General features: G+C 45.6%; 3 protein-coding genes across 3 annotated transcripts; all 3 read right to left on the reverse strand.

Annotated features, from left to right (window-relative positions):
- Positions 1 to 471: 471 nt before the first annotated feature.
- Positions 472 to 2,693, reverse strand: LOC141553155 (lithostathine-1-alpha-like). The gene is made up of 5 exons (XM_074284994.1): positions 2,615 to 2,693; positions 2,300 to 2,418; positions 1,816 to 1,953; positions 964 to 1,075; positions 472 to 539 (listed from the first exon to the last, which is right to left on the reverse strand). The coding sequence occupies exons 1-5, from the start codon at positions 2,691 to 2,693 to the stop codon at positions 472 to 474; spliced, it is 516 nt and encodes a 171-aa protein (XP_074141095.1).
- A 6,736-nt stretch (positions 2,694 to 9,429) lies between these two features.
- On the reverse strand, positions 9,430 to 11,625 carry LOC141553156 (lithostathine-1-alpha-like). The gene is made up of 5 exons (XM_074284995.1): positions 11,547 to 11,625; positions 11,231 to 11,349; positions 10,747 to 10,884; positions 9,901 to 10,012; positions 9,430 to 9,497 (listed from the first exon to the last, which is right to left on the reverse strand). Exons 1-5 carry the CDS (start codon positions 11,623 to 11,625, stop codon positions 9,430 to 9,432), a joined length of 516 nt encoding a protein of 171 aa, XP_074141096.1.
- Positions 11,626 to 19,569: 7,944 nt separating this feature from the next.
- On the reverse strand, positions 19,570 to 21,810 carry LOC141553157 (lithostathine-1-alpha-like). The gene is made up of 5 exons (XM_074284996.1): positions 21,732 to 21,810; positions 21,417 to 21,535; positions 20,932 to 21,069; positions 20,062 to 20,173; positions 19,570 to 19,637 (listed from the first exon to the last, which is right to left on the reverse strand). The coding sequence occupies exons 1-5, from the start codon at positions 21,808 to 21,810 to the stop codon at positions 19,570 to 19,572; spliced, it is 516 nt and encodes a 171-aa protein (XP_074141097.1).
- Between the last annotated feature and the right edge of the window lie 1,135 nt (positions 21,811 to 22,945).

Below are 22,945 nucleotides of genomic sequence, written 5' to 3' on the forward strand. Positions count from 1 at the left end.
TAGCTTTTTATTTACAAATTATATGCATGGGTAATTTTACAGCATTGACAATCGCCAAACCTTTTGTCCCAATTTTTCCCCTCCTTTCCTCACCCCTTCCCCCAGATGGCAGGTTGACCAATACATGTTAAATATGTTAAACTATATATTAAATACAATATTAGTATACATGTCCAAACAGTTATTTTGCTGTTCAAAAAGAAGAGGAGGGGTAGCTAGATGGTGCACTGGACAGAGCATCAGCCCTGAACTCAGGAGGACCTGAGTTCAAATCTGACCTCAGACACTTAACACTTCCTAGCTGTGTGACCTTGAGCAAGTCACTTAATTCCAATTGCATCAGGAAAAAAAATAAAGAATTTGACTTTAAAATAGTGTACTATTAGCCTGTGAAGGAAATAAAAAATGCAGGCAGACAAAAATAGAGGGATTGGGAAGAGAATTCCAATTCTTTGTCCTGTCTTGTCCCCTTTAAGCTCTGAACTTGCAGAGGTAGAGGTTCTTCTTCTGACAAGGTTCATCTTTCCACCTCTGGAATCCTGTGGAGAAATGGTCTAGGTTCAGCTGAGGCACAGGTTAGGGCAGGACATTCCCAGTTTGATGACTTTAGCTTCCCAGCCACAGGGTCTCCACTCATTCAATTGTCCTTGAGGTCCCCAGAAGAAAGGAGAATGAAGACAGGGAAAGGAGGGAAGTAGAAGACAAGGAAGGAAGGAGGCTGTACAAAAGAAAGAGGAGGGAAAAGGAAAGAAAACTAAGAAGAAGTTTGGGAATTGGACAAGAGAGGAAAGAAGATGATAAATTAGGGGGAAAGAAAAGAGAAAAGGCACAATGAGGAGAGCAAGAGAGAGGAGAGGAGTCACTCTCATATTCTTGGAAGGAGGTGCCCTCATTCCTCCAGGCTCTCACACAGCGCCAGGAGAAGAGAATGCTCTTGCAGAGAAGGAAGGGGTTGGAGCTCACCAGACTCAGGAGTCAGGCTCACACAGTGGTTAGGATTGCTCTTTGCTGGGAAGCCCGTCTCCCAGGCCTGGTAGAGGTAAAGGGCGTTGCTGCTCCATTTCCACCTGCGATTCTGGGGGAGAGGGTTGGGAAGGGGGCGGTTAGGGAAGAGGGAGACCCCCCCCCACATCTACCTCTTTTATATAATAACTCCTTATAATAACAGACCAACTGCACCAAACCAGGCTCATTCTGTTCCCTAAGTCTTCCATGGTGCTGTGACCTGGCTGCTGCTTCTGCCATTGGGCAGCTCCAGCCTGTTCTGCCCCATCATGTTCTCTCTGGGAGACCCAGACAGAACCACCCTCCCTCCCTCTGCCAGAAACCCTCCCCTGTCTCCTGCCAGTCCCTCTTCTGCCTGGCTCTGGCCCCAGGCCCTGCCCTGAGCTCCCTGAGCCTCTTGGGGAGTCCGAGGCTGGGTCTCTTGGACTGTTCCTCAAATGCAAGATTTCCTTATTGGGACCCTGGTCTCCATTAAGTGCAGGGCCTGGGAAGGCCTCTGGGGGATGATGAGAATTCACAGATCACACAGGACTCGCTCATTGCAAAGAATGGGCAGAGACATGGAAATGAAACTGTGGGTTGGTGAGTCCCCAGGAGCCCTGGGAGAGATGCAATCCCCCTCTCGCCCCAGAGACCCCACAGACCCTTCTCCCTGCCCCCACCTCCTGCCCCCTGGATTTCTCCTATTCTTCCTCATGCTTCTGCACTTTTAGGGTCTCGGACCCTCAGAACTCATAGGATCCTACGCCCCCACACATCACTGTTCCCCTTCTTTCCAGGACTCAGACAGGGACGGCCTCTTGGTCATACCTTGTTGGGGTCGTGCAGCCCGATCCAGACTGGGCTCTGACCAACCCCATTCTCCATGATCATGGTGGCCACAAAGGCGGCTTCAGCCTCGTTGAGCAGGGAGCCCAGGTGGCCCGAGGGGTAGCCCTGGCACAGCAGCTGTGGAGGGCAGGGAGCAGGGCTGGGTAAATGTGGGAGTCAGGAGCTAAGGAGGCAGAAGAAGGCTCCTGGGAGCTTCATAGGATAAGGTGGTCAATAGAGGAGGAGAAGAGGCTAAACGGACCATGGTGAGATGTACCAGGGGTACAAAGATTGCTATTGTGGGAAGTGGGGGGTCCATGAAAAACCAAAAAAGGAGAGCAAAGCTCTGGAGTCACCTGAGAAGGGAAGGTCTGGGTGACACGTGAGGGCTTAGGGACTCATGGTGGCCACACTGATGACCCCAAGTGACATTGGGAAAGGGAGACAGACCCTGCCCCCTCCCAGGGCCCTCTCCAGAACCCACCTCGGCAGTGTTCCAGGTCTCCTGGGGACCCAATACTCCATAGCAGTGGGAGCCATGGAAGCCAAAGCCCTGGGGGCAGGAGCTCCTGGCAGAGGGGGGTGCAGGGGCCTCCTTCTGGCCTGGGGAGGGAGGAGAGCAGTTGAGGTTCCTGCTCCCTGCACCTCAGTCTTTGAATCCTACAGACCCCCAACCCCTCTCCTCTGTCCCACAGTGCCCACCCTGCTGCTGTCCAGCCCCTTCCCTTTCCCTCTTACTGTGTCCAAGCCCCTGTTCTGGGCCCAGGTGGGCAGTCAAAGGGAGGCCTGAGGGACCCACCTTGTGTCAGGCAGGGGAGCAGCAGGCAGGCGAGGAGCAGCCCTGAGACTCTGGGGGACATCATGGCAGGCAGTGTCATCTGATTCTGGGGAGGAGACAAGAGAACCCCTGATCTCCTGCCCAAGGACCCTGAGAAGGGACAAGGATAATGGCCAAGACCTCGGAAGCCCCAGGCTGCTGCTGTTCCCCTGGTCTCTGGGCCCCGGCTGGGACTGAGTTCCCTCTTCTCTCCTCCTTCTTCCCTTCCTGAGCCTCAGAAATCTTCAGACCAGGAGTAAGACAGAATCCGGGAGCCCTGGACAGGGTGGACTTGGGAGAAGATGTACCCTTCAGGGTAGCTTAGGAAGGACATATCCTGGCCTTCCCCCCAAGGTACCGGACTCCTGGAGCAGCTGCCGCCTCTCCCCCCGGGAAAGGAAGGGCCTCTGGATCTGCAGGGACCCCGTCTCCCAGCCCTTCTCTCCCTTACTTACCTGGTGGAAGGAATCGTGTGTCGGAGGAGCAGAGGAGGACGGAACCTTTATAGGGAGAGGACCCATTATGGGGGCAGGGCTGGGGATGGAGGGAGGGCCCGAGCACAGGGGCTGGGAGGGGCAGGGGCTTCCTGGAACAGGGCGAGGTCTTCCTCAGTTTGGGGTCAGGAGCAGAGAGGAGCCCTGGGTTCTTCCCACAATGTGAGGTAGAGACCCATGGCTGCCTCCTGCCCCAAAGCTCGCCAGCTGCCACGTTCCCACAGCCAGGGGAGATTTCTGGGAAGGTTAGTGATTGGGGGAAAAGGGAACTCAAGGGAATGAGGGAACTTCCTGCCGGGAAAGGTGTAGTGTCAGAGACCTGGCCTTGGAGAAGGAGGGAATGCCAGTCAAGGGAGCCACGTTTTCCTGATAAAAACCCTCTGTCTTTCCATTAATTCCTGGAATTCCCAGGACAAGAAAGGTTTCCAGGTCTTGGGAAGAGCTTCCCCACGATCCCCTGCACATCCTCCAGAGCTGATTCGGGCTTGCATTGACATAGTCAAAAAAGAATTAAGTTCCCTTCAGCTTCTATTAGAACAGCTTAAAGGGCAGAGGCAAGAATCAACAGGCTGGACAGAGTGGGGGCTTCCAAGATACACAATAAGAAAATAGCATTAAATCTCCTGAACTCCGGTGTAGCCCCACAATATCCAGATACACATGATTACTCCTCATTCTGAACTCTCTCCCTTGTCTAAGAGTCTCAACAAGAGCTTTAAAATGTGCTCCCATCAGTGGGACTTGGGCAGTTGGAAACTGGTTTGATTCTCCTCATTCAAACGTCAGAACCCACTGGCTGACTCTTTGGGTTCCCATTGGGTGATTCAAAGTAGATGATCCGACTGAGGACACGGTCTAGTTTCAGCGCCGTTGTGTGTCTCACAATATATTTCCCAGAACATCCCACAAAGACCATGCACAGAATGAGAGTGACCCTAATGTCACGGCCACATCACTTCTATTATTCTGGCCACTAGGTTTCCTAATCCAAGATGTTCCATTTGGCCTGGAATATTGTAATGTCCTATTGTGGGTCTGTCTGTCTCTACTCTCTCCCCATTCCTGTCTTTCCTCCCTTTGTCCACAAATATTTCCCCAAAGACCAGGTCTTTCCATGTCCCTTCCTTAAGAAACAATCGCTCTATCCCACCATCTCCCAGGTCAAATACAAAATCCCATTAGAAGTTCCAAGGCCTCCTCACCTTCATCCTCCTGCCTCCTGACATCTTATTTGACCTCACTTGGGCTTTGGTCCAGAAATACTGTTCTCCTGTCTTATAAGAAGACACATGAGGTCATTTCCTCTGCTGTCTCTCAAGCCTAGAATGTTCTCCCTCCTTCCCTTCCCTTCTTTTAAGATCCAATAAAAATCCCATCTTCTGCTTTGCTCCACCCTCCTAACTTTTTAAAATGTTAATAGTATATTATTTTTCCAATTTTATGCAAAGATTCTTTTCAACATTCAATTTTGTTACATTTTGAGTTCCTAATTTTTTCTCCCATTTTCTCTTGCCTCCCCCATCCCCAAGACCCAAACAATCTGATACAGGTTACATATGTATAACCATTTTTAATATATTTCCATGTGAATCATGTTTGGAAAGAAAAATAAGCAAAAAAGGAAGATCTTGATCATGAAAATGAAAAAATAAAACCAAAAAAAAAGGAAAAGATGAAAATGTTCCCTATTTCTTGTTTGGTCATAAATTCCCCCGTTTCGCAAAGATCTGACATACAGACTTTCCCCTTCTCTCCTATTTTGCTTATAGTATCTTTATGTCTAAATCAGGCACCCATTTTGACCTTATCTTGGTAGAGTGCGAGAATGGGTGTATCGATGCCTACTTTCTGACATACTATGTATTTCCAGTTTTCTCAAGAATTTTTGTAAAATAGTGAGTTCTTATGGGAGAAACTGGAGTCTTTGTGTTTATCAAATAATAGATTACTTTAGTCATTGACTATTGTGTCTTGTGTCCCTGAGCTTCCATCTGCATTTAATCTCTATGTTCTTTTTGGAATGCAGATGGCATTTTTCATCCAAAGTTTATTGGAATTGCCTCGGGGATCATTGAAGTACCGAAAAAGAGCTAAATTTGTCAGAGCTGCTCACACCATCTTGCCATTACTGTTTACTGGTTTCTGTTCCCTTCACTCAGCACTTAAATTTTTCCCGGCTTTTCTGACATCAGCCTGTTCATAATTTCCATTAGATTCATATAGTATAAGTTATTCGACCACTAATCAGTTGATGGGTATATACTCAATTATCAGTTCTTTTGGAATTGGAATTGGAGGTGCTATAAGTATTTTTGTATATCAGGGTCCTTTACCCTCTTTTATGATAACTTGGGACATAGACCCAGCAGTGGCAGTATGGATCCTAGGACATACAGTTTGATAGCCCTTCCAGCATAGATCCAAATTGTTCTCTAGAATGATTGGATCATTCAGTTCACAACTCCACTAACAATGTATTAGTACACAGTTTCCTCACACCCCTCCTTTTATCTTTCCTCTCTTATCTTTTCCTGTCATTTAACCATTCTGATAAGTGTGAAATGGTACCTTGTGTTGTTTTAATTTGTGTTTTCTCTAGTTAGTAGTTATTTACAACATTTTTTCATGAGTAGAAATGGCTTTAATTTCTTCATCTGAAAATTGTCTCTTCATATCCTTTGACCATATATCAGTTGGGGAATATCTTGTACCATCATAAATTTGACCTATTTTTCTATATAATTTAGAAATGAGGCCCTTATCAGAAAGACTGCTTATAAATATTGCTTCTCAACTATTGCTTCCCTTCTAATCTTGGCTGCATTGTTTTTGTTTATGTAAAATATTTTAATCTAATGTAATCAAAATTATGCACTTTGCATTTCATAATGTTGAATTCAGAAATGAAATAGGGGAGGCTTAGTTTGGGGGACATTTTGGGAATCAATCATTGGAGAGAAAAAATCAGCTCTGTCCCTGCATTTTGAGAGTCTCTTCCTTGTATATCTGCTCCTGCTCCTTTCTCAGGTGCTGTTAGTCCTTGGATTACCTAAGGAATGAGGTCTTTCAGGAAAAGATGATGATAAATGTTGGAGGGGATATGGGAAAACAAGGATTTGTTGGTGGAGTTGTGAACTGACACAATCATTCTAAAGAGAATTTAGAACTATTCCCAAAGAGCTATCACACTGTGCATGCCCATGATTCAGCAGTGTGTCTACCAGTCATGTGTCCCAAAGAAATCATAAAAAAGGGAAAAGGACCTATGTGTGCAAAAATGTTTGTAGCAGCCCTTTTTGTGCTGGTGTGGAACTGGAAATTGAATGGATGCCCATCAGTTGAGGAATGGCTGAGTAAGTTATGGTATATGAATGTTATGGAATATTATTGTTGTATAAGAAATGACCAGGAGGAGGATGTCAGAGAGGCCTGATGAGATTTACACAAACTGTTCCATAGTGAAGTGAGTAGAACCAAGAGACCATTGTACACAGCAACAGCAAGATTATGTAGTGATCAACTCTGATGGATGTGGCTCTTTTCAACAGCGCGGTTATTCAGGCCAATTCCAATGGTCTTGTGATGGAGAGAGCCATCTGCACCCAGAGAGAGCACTGTAGAGACTGTGTGGATTGCAATGTAGTAATTTCATCTTTTTATGGTCATTTGTTGCTTTTTGTTTTCTTTCTCATTTTTCCTTTTTTGATTTGATTTTTTTTGTTCAGACAATAAAAGTGGAAATATGTATAGAATTGCACATGTTTAATCCATATTGGATTTATTGCCATTTAGGGTGGATGTGGATCAAGGGAGGGAGAAAAATTTAGAACACAAGGTTTTGCAAGGGTGAATATTGAAAACTATCTTTACATATATTTTTAAAATAAAAAGGTATTATTTTGAAAAAAAAAAAGAATGAGGTCTGAAATCATGTCTCCTATTAGACTAACTGTAGAAAACACCTTTGAAACGAGCTTTCACAAAATCTAACAATTCTGGAGAGCAATCTGGAATTATGCCCAAAAAGTTATCAAAACGTGCATACCCTTTGACTCAGCTGTACTATTACTGGGCTTATATCCCAAGGAAATACTAAAGAAGGGAAAGGGACCAGTATGTGCCAAAATGTTTGTGGCAGCTCTTTTTGTAGTGGCTAGAAACTGGGAAATGAATGGATGCTCATCAGTTGGAGAATGGTTGGGTACATTATGGTATATGAATGTTATGGAATATTAATTTTCTGTAAGAAATGACCAACAGGAGGAAAACAGAGAGGCCTGGAGAGACTTACATCAACTGATGCTGAATGAAACGAGCAGAACCAGAAGATCATTATACACTTCAACAATGGTACTGTCTGAGGATGTATTCTGATGGAAGTGGATATCTTCAACATAGAGAAGAGCTAATCCAATTCAAATTGATCAATGATGGACAGAATCAGCTATACCCAGAGAAGGAACACTGGGAAATAAGTGTAAACTGTGAGCATTGTTCTTTTTGTTTTTTTGTTTGTTTGTTTGTTTTGTTTCTCTTCCCAGATTATTTTTACCTTGAGAATACAATCCTTCCTTTGCAACAGCAACAACAACAAAATTCAGTTCTGCACATATATATTGTACCTAGGATATACTATAAGATATTTAATATGTATGGGAATGCCTGCCATCTAGGGGAGGGGGTGGAGGGAAGGAGGGGAAAAACTCGGAACAGAAGGGAGTACAATGGATAATGTTATAAAAAAATTTACCTATGCATATGTACTGTCAAAGAAAATGTTATAATTACAAAAATTAATAAAAAAGAAAAAAAAAGAAAGGAGCTTTCACCTTTTGTGTATGTTGAGCTATGCCCACTGACTCTCTCTTCAGAATGCAAGCCCTTTGCAGTTAAGAACCTACTTTCTTCCTTTCTTTTAATCCCTAATATTATTTGAGCCAGATGAAATGCTGAATAAATTTATTTGTTTTCTTGGTTAGCTGGTGAATGATTGGCTTAATTCTCTGAAGATGTGTATTGGTCTCAACAACTCTGGAGTGGATTTTTACCCACAGGTAATAAAACTGTGTTCACAAAATTTGCCAAAAGGCTAAAAAAGGATCTTCCTATTTTCAGGGATAAGAAACTTAACTCTGAGCATCTCTAAAATTGGGGTTCTTTCCAGAATGTTACCATGAATGAAGTTTTTAAATACCATGAAGCATCATTGTGCATAAAAATCTGTGACTCATCAAAATAATTCAGTGATTCAGATCAAAAAGAAGTTTCTTAAAAGACACAAAGTTATATGTGGAGTCTACAACAGAGCTATCGATAAAGACAACAACATTTGGAAACAATATGAAGGAGAACACTCCCTCAGTCATATCTTTAAGGAGTGCACATAGAGAATTCCTGTCCTCTGTCTTCCCAAAATAGAGACAAAAGTAGAATTTCATCCATTGAGGGTTAGCTTAGTTTTTCAAGTTCAAGTAATCAGATTTTGTTCTTCAGTCACCTCCTTGACTCCATGCTGCAGAATTTTTACCTTAGCAATGTTTGTCAAAAGAGTTAAACTTGAACTTTTCCATTTTTAAAAAATATTGTGACCATTTATGTTCAGGTTGCCTGTTAACTTAGGGCCCATTGTGGTTTGTAATATAAAAGTTCCCAAGGCACTGAGTGAGGTGCTTGGAGAAAGTTGGTGGATAACAAAGGGGATGTGAATGGTTGATGTGAGGAAGTCAGATGGGAAAAAAGATCTGGGAAGGCAGAGAGATTATGCTATGGCTATCATTAGCTGAGTCTGACTCTAAGACAACAGAATTCCAATTCTTTTTTTTTTTAATTTATTATAGCTTTTTATTTACAAATTATATGCATGGGTAATTTTACAGCATTGACAATCACCAAACCTTTTGTCCCAATTTTCCCCCTCCTTTCCTCACCCTTCCCCCAGATGGCAGGTTGACCAATACATGTTAAATATGTTAAACTATATATTAAATACAATATTAATATACATATCCAAATGGTTATTCTGCTGTTCAAAAGGAATTGGAGGGGTAGCTAGATGGTGCAGTGGATAGAGCATCAGCCCTGAACTCAGGAGGACCTGAGTTCAAATCTGACCTCAGACACTTAACACTTCCTAGCTATGTGACCTGGAGCAAGTCACTTAATTCCAATTGCATCAGGAAAAAAATAAAGAATTTAACTTTAAAATAGTGTACTATTAGCCTGTGAAGGAAATAAAAAATGCAGGCAGACAAAAATAGAGGGAATGGGAAGAGAATTCCGATTCTTTCTCCTGTCTTGTCCCCTTTAAGCTCTGAACTTGCAGAGGTAGAGGTTCTTCTTCTGACAAGGTTCATCTTTCCACCTCTGGAATCCTGTGGAGAAATGGTCTAGGTTCAGCTGAGGCATAGGTTAGGGCAGGACAGCCCCAATCTAAACACTGTGGCTTCCCGGCCACAGGGTCTCCACTCATTCAATATTGTCCTTGAGGTCCCCAGAAGAAAGGAGAATGAAGACAAGAAAAGGAGGGAGACTGTACAAAAGAAAGAGGAGGGAAAAGGAAAGAAAACTAAGAAGAAGTTCGGGAATTGGAGAAGAGAGGAAAGAAGATGATAAATTGGGGGGAAAGAAAAGAGAAAAGGCACAAAGAGGAGGGCAAGAGAGAGGAGAGGAGTCACTCTCATATTCTTGGAAGAAGGTGCCCTCATTCCTCCAGGCTCTCACACAGCGCCAGGAGAAGAGAATGCTTTTGCAGAGAAGGAAGGGGTTGGAGCTCACCAGACTCAGGAGTCAGGCTCACACAATAGTTAGGATTGGTCTTTGCTGGGAAGCCCGTCCCCCAGGCCTGGTAGAGGTAAAGGGCGTTGCTGCTCCATTTCCACCTGCGATTCTGGGGGAAAGGATTGGGAAGGAGGCGGTTAGGGAAGAGGGAGACCCCCCACATCAACCTCTTTTATATAATAACTCCTTATAATAACAGACCAACTGCACCACACCCGGCTCATTCTGTTCCCTATGTCTTCCATGGTGTTGTGACCCGGCTGCTGCTTCTGCCATTGGGCAGCTCCAGCCTGTTCTGCCCCATCACGTTCTCTCTGGGAGACCCAGACAGAACCACCCTCCCTCCCTCTGCCAGAAACCCTCCCCTGTCTCCTGCCAGTCCCTCTTCTGCCTGGCTCTGGCCCCAGGCCCTGCCCTGAGCTCCCTGAGCCTCTTGGGGAGTCCGAGGCTGGGTCTCTTGGACTGTTCCTCAAATGCAAGATTTCCTTCTTGGGACCCTGGTCTCCATTAAGTGCAGGGCCTGGGAAGGCCTCTGGGGGATGATGAGAATTCACAGATCACACAGGACTCGCTCATTGCAAAGAATGGGCAGAGACATGGAAGTGAAACTGTGGGTTGGTGAGTCCCCAGGAGCCCTGGGAGAGATGCAATCCCCCTCTCACCCCAGAGACCCCACAGACCCTTCTCCCTGCCCCCACCTGCTGCCCCCTGGATTTCTCCTATTCTTCCTCATGCTTCTGCTCTGTTAGGGCCTCGGACCCGCAGAACTCATATCATCCTCCCCCCCACATCACTGTTCCCCTTCTTTCCAGGACTCAGACAGGGACAGGCCCTCGGTCATACCTTGTTGGGGTCATGCAGCCCGATCCAGACTGGGCTCTGACCCACCCCGTTCTCCATGATCATGGTGGCCACAAAGGCAGCCTCAGCCTCGTTGAGCAGGGAGCCCAGGTGGCCCGAGGGGTAGCCCTGGCACAGCAGCTGTGGAGGCAGGGAGCAGGGCTGGGTAAATGTGGGCGTCAGGAGCTAAGGAGGCAGAAGAAGGCTCCTGGGAGCTTCATAGGATAAGGGTGGTCAATAGAGGAGGAGAAGAGGCTAAAGTGACCATGGTGAGATGTACCAGGGGTACAAAGATTGCTATTGAGGGAAGTGGGGGGTCCATGAAACACCAAAAAAGGAGAGCAAAGCTCTGGAGTCACCTGAGAAGGGAAGGTCTGGGTGACAGGTGAGGGCTTAGGGACTCATGGTGGCCACACTGATGACCCCAAGTGACATTGGGAAAGGGAGACAGACCACACATCCTCCCAGGGCCCTCTCCAGAACCCACCTCGGCAGTGTTCCAGGTCTCCTGGGGACCCAATACTCCATAGCAGTGGGAGCCATGGAAGCCAAAGCCCTGGGGGCAAGAGCTCCTGGCAGAGGGGGGTGCAGGGGCCTCCTGCTGGCCTGGAGAGTGAGGAGAGCAGTTGATGTTCCTGCTCCCTGCACCTCAGTCTTTGAATCCTACAGACCCCCAACCCCTTCTTCTCTGTCCCACAGTGCCCACCCTGCTGCTGTCCAGCCCCTTCCCTTTCCCTCTTACTGTGTCCAAGCCCCTGTTCTGGGCCCAGGTGGGCAGTCAGAGGGAGGTCTGGGGGACCCACCTTGTGTCAGGCAGGGGAGCAGCAGGCAGGCGAGGAGCAGCCCTGAGACTCTGGGGGACATCATGGCAGGCAGTGTCATCTGATTCTGGGGAGGAGACAAGAGAACCCCTGATCTCCTGCCCAAGGACCCTGAGAAGGGACAAGGATAATGGCCAAGACCTCGGAAGCCCCAGGCTGCTGCTGTTCCCCTGGTCTCTGGGCCCAGGCTGGGACTGAGTTCCCTTCTCTCTCTCCTCCTTCTCCCCTTCCTGAGCCTTAGAATCTGCAGACCAGGAGTAAGACAGAATCCGGGAGCCCTGGACAGGGTGGACTTGGGAGAAGATGTCCCCTTCAGGGTAGCTTAGGAAGGACATCTCCTGGCCTTCCCCCCAAGATACCGGCCTCCTCCCCTGGGAAGGGAAGGGCCTCTGGAGTCTGCAGGGACCCCGTCTCCCAGACCTTCTCTCCCTCACTTACCTGGTGGAAGGAATCGTGTGTCTGAGCAGAGAAGGACAGAGCCTTTATAGGGAGAGGACCCATTATGGGGGCAGGGCTGGGGATGGAGTGATGGCCCGAGCACAGGGGCTGGGAGGGGCAGGGGCTTCCTGGAAGAGGGCGAGATCTTCCTCAGTTTGAGGTCAGGAGCAGAGAGGAGCCCTGGGTTCTTCCCACAATGTGAGGTAGAGACCCATGGCTGCCTCCTGCCCCAAAGCTCGCCAGCTGCCACGTTCCCACAGCCAGGGGAGATTTCTGGGAAGGTTAGTGATTGGGGGAAGAGGGAACTCACGGGAATGAGGGAACTTCCTGCTGGGAAAGGTGTAGTGTCAGACACCTGGCCTTGGAGAAGGAGGGAATGCCAGTCAAGGGAGCCACGTTTTCCTGATAAAAACCCTCTGTCTTTCCATTAATTCCTGGAATTCCCGGGACAAGAAAGGTTTCCAGGTCTTGGGAAGAGCTTCCCCACTGTAAGAGCCCTTTAAATGGGTGGCACAGTGCATCGGGAGATTGAGTGGTCCAGAAGTAATTTCTGTGGATATTAGGACTGCCTTGTAGGTGGGATCCTGTCCATGATGAGATAGCTTCGTAATGGGTGACTCTCTCACTGATTGGCTGTGTGTGTGACCTCACAGGCCCTATGTAAGCCCACTGCAGGCAGCAGTCGTCCTCTTTAATCTGGCGTTCTTCACCCTGGCTTCCTAGCCTGGGTGGACAAGCCAAGATGGATAGCCAAAAGAGGTAAGGAGTTTTTGTAACGTGCTCTCTTGGCAGTTACAATTACTAGTCTGTCCTAGACCCACCAGAGTACCTTTGACCACTGTCCTTAGCAGTGTGAACTCTACCCGGCTCACCTCCTCTGAGGCCTTCTAAGGTCTCTGGCCACAATCTCTTGAATCTATAGCTTAATAACCGGTAGTGCACTCAAGAACAGCCACGTGTAATCTTAACAGCCTTTATTATACCTACTCACATAATGCCCTAACTGATGCCCTGACTTGTTGGTTCCCGAGTGAACACCTGGTCAGAAGACCCACGTGTTCACTACCAAAACCCTTACCTCTTTTGGCTACCCATCTTGGCTTGGCCACCCAGGCTAGGGAGCCAGGGTGAAGAACGCCAGATTAAAGAGGACGACTGCTGCCTACAGTGGGCTTACATAGGGCCTGTGAGGTCACACACACAGCCGATCAGCGAGAGAGTCACCCATTACGAAGCTATCTCATCATGGACAGGATCCCACCTACAAGGCAGTCCTAATATCCACAGAAATTACTTCTGTACCACTCAATCTCCCAATGCACTGTGGCGCCCATTTAAAGGGCTCTTACACCCCACGATCCCCTGTACATCCTCCAGAGCTGATTCGGACTTGCATTGAAATAGTCAATAAAGAATTAAGTTCCCTTCAGCTTCTTCTAGAACAGCTTAAAGGGCAGAGGCAAGAATCAACAGGCTGGACAGAGTGGGGGCTTCCAAGATACCCAATAAGAAAATAGCATTAAATCTCCTGAACTCCGGTGTAGCCCCACAATATCCAGATACACATGATTACTCCTCATTCTGAACTCTCTCCCTTGTCTAAGACTCTCAACAAGAGCTTTAAAATGTGCTCGCATCAGTGGGACTTGGGCAGTTGGCAACTGGTTCGATTCTCCTCATTCAAACGTCAGAACCCACTGGCTGACTCTTTGGGTTCCCATTGGGTGAGTCAAAGTAGATGATCCGACTGAGGACACGGTCTAGTTTCAGCGCCGTTGTGTGTCTCACAATATATTTCCCAGAACATCCCACAAAGACCATGCACAGAATGAGAGTGACCCTAATGTCACGGCCACATCACTTCTATTATTCTGGCCACTAGGTTTCCTAATCCAGGATGTTCCATTTGGCCTGGAATATTGTAATGTCCTATTGTGGGTCTGTCTGTCTCTACTCTCTCCCCATTCCTGTCTTTCCTCCCTTTGCCCACAAATATTTCCCCAAAGACCAGGTCTTTCCATGTCCATGTCTCTCAAGCCTAGAATGTTCTCCCTCCTTCCCCTCCCTTCTTTTAAGATCCAATAAAAATCCCATCTTCTGTTTTGCTCAACCCTTCTAATCTTTTTAAAATGTTAATAGTATATTATTTTTTGCAATTTTATGCAAAGATTCTTTTCAACATTCAATTTTGTTACATTTTGAGTTCCTAATTTTTTCTCCCATTTTCTCTCGCCTCCCCCAGCCCCAAGACAAGAGCAATCTGATACAGGTTACATATGTATAACCATTTTTAATATATTTCCATGTGAATCATGTTTGGAAAGAAGAAAAATAAGCAAAAAAGGAAGATCTTGATCATGAAAATGAAGAAATAAAACCAAAAAAAAAAAAAAGAAAAAGATGAAAATGTTCCCTATTTCTTGTTTGGTCATAAATTCCCCCATTTCCCAAAGATCTGACATACAGACTTTCCCCTTCTCTCCTATTTTGCTTATAGTATCTTTATGTCTAAATCAGGCACCCATTTTGACCTTATCTTGGTATAGAGTGCGAGAATGGGTGTATCGATGCCTACTTTCTGACATACTATATATTTCCAGTTTTCTCAAGAATTTTTGTGAAATAGTGAGTTCTTATGGGAGAAACTGGAGTCTTTGTGTTTATCAAATAATAGATTACTTTAGTCATTGACTAAATTGTCTTGTGTCCCTGAGCTTCCATCTGCATTTAATCTCTATGTTCTTTTTGGAATGCAGATGGCATTTTTCATCCAAAGTTTATTGGAATTGCCTCGGGGATCATTGAAGTACTGAAAAAGAGCTAAATTTGTCAGAGCTGCTCATACCATCTTGCCATTACTGTTTACTGGTTTCTGTTCCCTTCACTCAGCACGTAAATTTTTCCCGGCTTTTCTGACATCAGCCTGTTCATAATTTCCATTAGATTCATATAGTATAAGTTATTCGACCACTAATCAGTTGATGGGTATATAGTCAATTATCAGTTCTTTTGGAATTGGAATTGGAGGTGCTATAAGTATTTTTGTATATCAGGGTCCTTTCCCCTCTTTTATGATATCTTGGGACATAGACCCAGCAGTGGCAGTACTGGATCCTAGGACATACAGTTTGATAGCCCTTCCAGCATAGATCCAAATTGTTCTCTAGAATGATTGGATCATTCAGTTCACAACTCCACTAACAATGTATTAGTACTCAGTTTCCTCACACCCCTCCTTTTATCTTTCCTCTCTTATCTTTTCCTGTCATTTAACCATTCTGATAAGTGTGAAATGATACCTTGTGTTGTTTTAATTTGTGTTTTCTCTAGTTAGTAGTTATTTACAACATTTTTTCATGACTAGAAATGGCTTTAATTTCTTCATCTGAAAATTGTCTCTTCATATCCTTTGACCATATATCAGTTGGGGCATATCTTGTACCATCATAAATTTGACCTATTTTTCTATATAATTTAGAAATGAGGCCCTTATCAGAAAGACTGCTTATAAATATTGCTTCTCAACTATTGCTTCCCTTCTAATCTTGGCTGCATTGTTTTTGTTTATGTAAAATATTTTAATCTAATGTAATCAAAATTATGCACTTTGCATTTCATAATGTTGAATTCAGAAATGAAATAGGGGAGGTTTAGTTTGGGGGACATTTTGGGAATCAATCATTGGAGAGAAAAAATCAGCTCTGTCCCTGCATTTTCAGAGTCTCTTCCTTGTATATCTGCTCCTGCTCCTTTCTCAGGTGCTGTTAGTCCTTGGATTACCTGAGGAATGAGGTCTTTCAGGAAAAGATGATGATAAATGTTGGAGGAGATATGGGAAAACGAGGATTTGTTGGTGGAGTTGTGAACTGACACAATCATTCTGAAGAGAATTTAGAACTATTCCCAAAGAGCTATCACACTGTGCATGCCCATGATTCAGCAGTGTGTCTACCAGTCATGTGTCCCAAAGAAATCATAAAAAAGGGAAAAGGACCTATGTGTGCAAAAATGTTTGTAGCAGCCCTTTTTGTACTGGTGTGGAACTGGAAATTGAATGGATGCCCATCAGTTGAGGAATGGCTGAGTAAGTTATGCTATATGAATGTTATGGAATATTATTGTTGTATAAGAAATGACCAGGAGGAGGATGTCAGAGAGGCCTGATGAGATTTACACAAACTGTTCCATAGTGAAGTGAGTAGAACCAAGAGACCATTGTACACAGCAACAGCAAGATTATGTAGTGATCAACTCTGATGGATGTGGCTCTTTTCAACAGCGCGGTTATTCAGGCCAATTCCAATGGTCTTGTGATGGAGAGAGCCATCTGCACCCAGAGAGAAGAGACTGTGTGGGTTGCAGTGTAGTAATTTCTTCTTTTTATGATCATTTGTTGATTTTTGTTTTCTTTCTCATTTTTGCTTTTTTGATTTGATTTTTTTTTTGTTCAGACAATAAAAGTGGAAATATGTATAGAATTGCACATGTTTAATCCATATTGGATTTATTGCCATTTAGGGTGGATGTGGATCAAGGGAGGGAGAAAAATTTGGAACACAAGATATTGCAAGGGTGAATATTGAAAACTATCTATACATATATTTTTAAAATAAAAAGATATTATTTTTTAAAAAAAGAATGAGGTCTGGAATCATGTATCCTATTAGACTAACTGTATAAAACACCTTTGAAAGGAGCTTTCACAGAATCCAACCATTCTGGAGAGCAATAGGGAAATATGCCTAAAAAGTTATCAAAACGTGCATACCCTTTGACCCAGCCATACTACTACTGGGCTTATATCCAAAGGAAATAATAAAAAAGGGAAAGGGACCTGTATGTGCCAAAATGTTTGTGGCAGCCCTTTTTATAGTGGCTAGAAACTGGAAGATGAATGGATGTCCATCAATTGGAGAATGGTTGGGTAAATTATGGTATATGAATGTTATGGAATATTATTGCTCTGTAAGAAATGACCAACAGGAGGAAAACAGAGAGGCCTGGAGAGACTTACATCAACGGATGCTGAATGAAATGAGCAGAACCAGAAGATCATTATACACTTCAACAATGATATTGTATGAGGATGTATTCTGATGGAAGTGGATATCTTCAACATAGAGAAGAGCTAATCCAATTCCAATTGATCAATGATGGACAGAATCAGCTACATCCAGAAAAGAAACACTGGGAAATGAGTGTAAACTGTGAGCATTGTTCTTTTTGTTTGTTTGTTTGTTTGTTTGTTTTGTTTCTTTTCCCAAATTATTTTTACCTTGAGAGTACAATCCTTCCTTTGCAACAGCAACAACAACAAAATTCAGTTCTGCACATATATATTGTACCTAGAATATACTATAAGATATTTAATATGTATGGGAATGCCTGCCATCTAGGGGAGGGGGTGGAGGGAAGGAGGGGCAAAACTCGGAACAGAAGGGAGTACAAGGGATAATAAAAAAAAATTTATCTATGCATATGTACTGTCAAACAAAATGTTATAATTATAAAAATTAATAAAAAAGAAAAAAAAGAGGAAAAAAAAAAGAAAGGAGCTTTCACCTTTTGTGTATGTTGAGCTATGCCCACTGACTCCCTCTTAAGAATACAAGCCCTTTGAAGTTATGAACCTACTTTCTTCCTTTCTTTTAACCCCTAATATTATTTCAGCCGAAATGCTGAATAAATTTATTTGTTTTCTTGGTTAGCTGGTGAATGATTGGCTTAATTCTCTGAAGATGTGTCTTGGTTTCAACAACTCTGGAAATTCCAACTTTGTGGATTTTTACCCACAGGTAATAAAACTGTGTTCAGAAAATTTGCCAAAAGGCTAAAAAAGGATCTTCCTATTTTCAGGGATAAGAACAACTTGGAAAATATTTTTGACATGAGGAGAGGCAGGAAAAAACTCCCTAAAAGAGGCTGGTATGAAATAGGATACCAGGAGAGTAATACATACTTCAAGGGCATGAGAATCATTGGAAGACTAAATCCAGGTAGGATCTTAGAATATCAGGAAGACAAGCTCAATGTATAATTTGATCAATACACTTCTAAGGGGAATGTTCTGCCTCCACATTATGCTTTTCCATATGATTCATTCAATCTGATTCAATTCAATAGAAGATCATGAAACTTCCAAGTTATGATGACATTGGAATACTCCAGGAGGGAAAAGCTTTGTCATGAAGTGAATCTCATAACACCTGGGGGGGCCACAGAGGCCAGGGCCTTTCAAAGCACCAGACACTGGAGCAGTAACCCACAATTTCATCGCTTATATCTCATCAAGAACAGGGAAAGCACCCATAAGGAGAACCCAAAAAAGGGCACTATGAAAATAATACTTGACCTCACTAAACTGTGGGATATTATAAGCTGAAATGAAATGAGAATGGGGACCTATTGCCTGTAAAATCCAAAAACTTGTAGGGTTGAAAATACCCTTAACTCTGAGCATCTCTAAAATTGGGGTCCTTCCAGAATGTTAGTATGAATGAAGTTTTTATAAACCATGAAGCATCATTGTGCATAAAAATCTGTGACTCATCAAAATAATTCAGTGATTCAGATGAAAAAGAAGTTTATTAAAATACACAAAGCTATATGTGGAGTCTACAACGGAGCTATCGAGAAAGACAACAACATTTGGAAACAATATGAAGGAGAACACTCCCTCAGTCATACCTCTAAGGAGTGCACATAGAGAATTCCTGTCCTCTGTCTTCCCAAAATAGAGACAAAAGTAGAATTTCATCCATTGAGGGTTAGCTTAGTTTTTCAAGTTCAAGTAATCAGATTTTGTTCTTCAGTCACCTCCTTGACTCCATGCTGCAGAATTTTCACCTTGGCAATGTTTGTCAAAAGAGGTAAAATTGATCTTTTCCATTTTTAAAGAATATTGTGACCATTTATGTTCAGGTCGCCTGTTTAACTTAGGGCCCATTGGTGGATAACAAAGGGGATGTGAATGGTTGATGTGAGGAAGTCAGATGAGAAAAAGATCTGGGAAGGCAGAGAGATTATGCTATGGCTATCATTGGCTGAGTCTGACTCTAAGACAACAGAATTCCAATTCTTTTTTTTTTTAATTTATTATAGCTTTTTATTTACAAATTATATGCATGGGTAATTTTACAGCATTGACAATCGCCAAACCTTTTGTCCCAATTTTTCCCCTCCTTTCCTCACCCTTCCCCCAGATGACCGTTTGACCAATACATGTTAAATATGTTAAACTATATATTAAATACAATATTAATATACATGTCCAAATGGTTATTTTGCTGTTCAAAAAGAATTGGAAGGGTAGCTAGATGGTGCAGTGGATAGAGCATCAGGTCTGAAGTCAGGAGGACCTGAGTTCAAATCTGACCTCAGACACTTAACACTTCCTAGCTGTGTGACCTTGAGCAAGTCACTTAATTCCAATTGCATCAGGAAAAAAATAAAGAATTGGACTTTGAAATAGTGTACCATTAGCCTGTGAAGGAAATAAAAAATGCAGGCAGACAAAAATAGAGGGATTGGGAAGAGAATTCCAATTCTTTGTCCTGTCTTGTCCCCTTTAAGCTCTGAACTTGCAGAGGTAGAGGTTCTTCTTCTGACAAGGTTCATCTTTCCACCTCTGGAATCCTGTGGAGAAATGGTCTAGGTTCAGCTGAAGCACAGGTTAGGGCAGGACATTCCCAGTATGATGACTTTAGCTTCCCAGCCACAGGGTCTCCACTCATTCAATTGTCCTTGAGGTCCCCAGAAGAAAGGAGAATGAAGACAGGGAAAGGAGGGAAGTAGAAGACAAGGAAGGAAGGAGGCTGTACAAAAGAAAGAGGAGGGAAAAGGAAAGAAAACTAAGAAGAAGTTTGGGAATTGGACAAGAGAGGAAAGAAGATGATAAATTAGGGGGAAAGAAAAGAGAAAAGGCACAAAGAGAAGGGCAAGAGAGAGGAGAGGAGTCACTCTCATATTCTTGGAAGGAGGTGCCCTCATTCCTCCAGGCTCTCACACAGCGCCAGGAGAAGAGAATGCTCTTGCAGAGAAGGAAGGGGTTGGAGCTCACCAGACTCAGGAGTCAGGCTCACACAGTGGTTAGGATTGGTCTTTGCTGGGAAGCCCGTCTCCCAGGCCTGGTAGAGGTAAAGGGCGTTGCTGCTCCATTTCCACCTGCGATTCTGGGGGAGAGGGTTGGGAAGGGGGCCGTTAGGGAAGAGGGAAACCCCCCACATCTACCTCTTTTATATAATAACTCCTTATAATAACAGACCAACTGCACCTTTCTTTAGCCCAGACCCCCAAACCGGGCTCATTCTGTTCCCTAAGTCTTCCATGGTGCTGTGGCCCTGGCTGCTGCTTCTGCCATTGGGTAGCACCAGCCTGTTCTGCCCCATCACGTTCTCTCTGGAGACCCAGGCAGCGCCACCATCCCTCCCTCTGCCAGAAACCCTCCCCTGTCTCCTGCCAGTCTCTCTTCTGCCTGGCTCTGGCCCCAGGCCCTGCCCTGAGCTCCCTGAGCCTCTTGGGGAGTCCGAGGCTGGGTCTCTTGGACTGTTCCTCAAATGCAAGATTTCCTTCTTGGGACCCTGGTCTCCATTAAGTGCAGGGCCTGGAAAGGCCTCTGGGGGATGATGAGAATTCACAGATCACACAGGACTCGCTCATTGCAAAGAATGGGCAGAGACATGGAAGTGAAACTGTGGGTTGGTGAGTCCCCAGGAGCCCTGGGAGAGATGCAATCCCCCTCTCGCCCCAGAGACCCCGCAGACCCTTCTCCCTGCCCCCACCTCCTGCCCCCTGGATTTCTCCTATTCTTCCTCATGCTTCTGCACTTTTAGGGTCTTGGACCCTCAGAACTCATAGCATCCTCCCCCACACACACATCACTGTTCCCCTTCTTTCCAGGACTCAGACAGGGACGGCCCCTGGGTCATACCTTGTTGGGGTCGTGCAGCCCGATCCAGACTGGGCTCTGACCAACCCCATTCTCCACAATCATGGTGGCCACAAAGGCAGCCTCAGCCTCGTTGAGCAGGGAGCCCAGGTGGCCCGAGGGGTAGCCCTGGCACAGCAGCTGTGGAGGGCAGGGAGCAGGGCTGGGTAAATGTGGGAGTCAGGAGCTAAGGAGGCAGGAGAAGGCTCCTGGGAGCTTCATAGGATAAGGGTGGTCAATAGAGGAGGAGAAGAGGCTAAACGGACCATGGTGAGATGGCTATGGGGCACAGGGGTTACTTTTGTGGGAAGTGGGGGGTCCATGAAACACCAAAAAAGGAGAGCAAAGCTCTGGAGTCACCTGAGAAGGGAAGGTCTGGGTGACAGGTGAGGGCTTAGGGACTCATGGTGGCCACACTGATGACCCTAAGTGACATTGGGAAAGGGAGACAGACCTCGCCCCCTCCCAGGGCCCTCTCCAGAACCCACCTCGGCAGTGTTCCAGGTCTCCTGGGGACCCAATACTCCATAGCAGTGGGAGCCATGGAAGCCAAAGCCCTGGGGGCAGGAGCTCCTGGCAGAGGGGGGTGCAGGGGCCTCCTTCTGGCCTGGGGAGGGAGGAGAGCAGTTGAGGTTCCTGCTCCCTGCACCTCAGTCTTTGAATCCTACAGACCCCCAACCCCTCTCCTCTGTCCCATGGTGCCCACCCTGCTGCTGTCCAGCCCCTTCCCTTTCCCTCTTACTGTGTCCAAGCCCCTGTTCTGGGCCCAGGTGGGCAGTCAGAGGGAGGCCTGAGGGACCCACCTTGTGTCAGGCAGGGGAGCAGCAGGCAGGCGAGGAGCAGCCCTGAGACTCTGGGGGACATCATGGCAGGCAGCATCATCTGATTCTGGGGAGGACACAAGAGAAACCCTGATCTCCTGCCCAAGGACCCTGAGAAGGGACAAGGATAATGGCCAAGACCTCGGAAGCCCCAGGCTGCTGCTGTTCCCCTGGTCTCTGGGCCCAGGCTGGTACTGAGTTCCCTCCTCTCTCCTCCTTCTTCCCTTCCTGAGCCTTAGAAATCTTCAGACCAGGAGTAATACAGAATCTGGAAGCCCTGGACAGGGTGGACTTGGGAGAAGATGTCCCCTTCAGGGTAGCTTAGGAAGGACATATCCTGGCCTTCCCCCCAAGGTACTGGACTCCTAGAGCGGCTGCCGCCTCTCCCCCCGGGAAAGGAAGGGCCTCTGGATCTGCAGGGACCCCGTCTCCCAGCCCTTGTCTCCCTTACTTACCTGGTGGAAGGAATCGTGTGTCTGAGCAGAGGAGGACGGAACCTTTATAGGGAGAGGACCCGTTATGGGGGCAGGGCTGGGGATGGAGGGAGGGCCAGAGCACAGGGGCTGGGAGGGGCAGGGGCTTCCTGGAACAGGGTGAGGTCTTCCTCAATTTGGGGTCAGGAGCAGAGAGGAGCCCTGGGTTCTTCCCACAATGTGAGGTAGAGACCCATGGCTGGCTCCTGCCCCAAAGCTCGCCAGCTGCCACGTTCCCACAGCCAGGGGAGATTTCTGGGAAGGTTAGTGATTGGAGGAAAAGGGAACTCAAGGGAATGAGGGAACTTCCTGCCAGGAAAAGTGTAGTGTCAGAGACCTGGCCTTGAAGAAGGAGGGAATGCCAGTCAAGGGAGCCACGTTTTCCTGATAAAAACCCTCTGTCTTTCCATTAATTCCTGGAATTCCCAGGACAAGAAAGGTTTCCAGGTCTTGGGAAGAGCTTCCCCATGATCCCCTGCACATCCTCCAGAGCTGATTCGGGCTTGCATTGAAATAGTCAAGAAAGAATTAAGTTCCCTTCAGCTTCTATTAGAACAGCTTAAAGGGCAGAGGCAAGAATCACTAGGCTGGACAGAGTGGGGGCTTCCAAGACACACAATAAGAAAATAGCCCCACAATATCCAGATACACATGATTACTCCTCATTCTGAACTCTCTCCCTTGTGTAAGAGTCTCAACAAGAGCTTTAAAATGTGCTCCCAT

Source organism: Sminthopsis crassicaudata, chromosome 2 (genome assembly GCF_048593235.1).
Source record: "Sminthopsis crassicaudata isolate SCR6 chromosome 2, ASM4859323v1, whole genome shotgun sequence".
In the NCBI taxonomy this organism is placed as follows: domain Eukaryota; kingdom Metazoa; phylum Chordata; class Mammalia; order Dasyuromorphia; family Dasyuridae; genus Sminthopsis; species Sminthopsis crassicaudata.

Coding starts and splice junctions, on each gene's coding strand:
- LOC141553157 (XM_074284996.1), bottom strand. CDS start 21,810: ATGATGCTGCCTGCCATGATGTCCCCCAGAGTCTCAGGGCTGCTCCTC. Junction 21,536..21,731: donor GCTCCCCTGCCTGACACAAG/GTGGGTCCCTCA, acceptor CTCCCTCCCCAG/GCCAGAAGGAGGCCCCTGCA. Junction 19,638..20,061: donor GAGCCTGACTCCTGAGTCTG/GTGAGCTCCAAC, acceptor ATTTCTCCACAG/GATTCCAGAGGTGGAAAGAT.
- LOC141553156 (XM_074284995.1), bottom strand. CDS start 11,625: ATGACACTGCCTGCCATGATGTCCCCCAGAGTCTCAGGGCTGCTCCTC. Junction 11,350..11,546: donor GCTCCCCTGCCTGACACAAG/GTGGGTCCCCCA, acceptor CTCACTCTCCAG/GCCAGCAGGAGGCCCCTGCA. Junction 10,885..11,230: donor AGACCTGGAACACTGCCGAG/GTGGGTTCTGGA, acceptor CTGCCTCCACAG/CTGCTGTGCCAGGGCTACCC.
- LOC141553155 (XM_074284994.1), bottom strand. CDS start 2,693: ATGACACTGCCTGCCATGATGTCCCCCAGAGTCTCAGGGCTGCTCCTC. Junction 2,419..2,614: donor GCTCCCCTGCCTGACACAAG/GTGGGTCCCTCA, acceptor CTCCCTCCCCAG/GCCAGAAGGAGGCCCCTGCA. Junction 540..963: donor GAGCCTGACTCCTGAGTCTG/GTGAGCTCCAAC, acceptor ATTTCTCCACAG/GATTCCAGAGGTGGAAAGAT.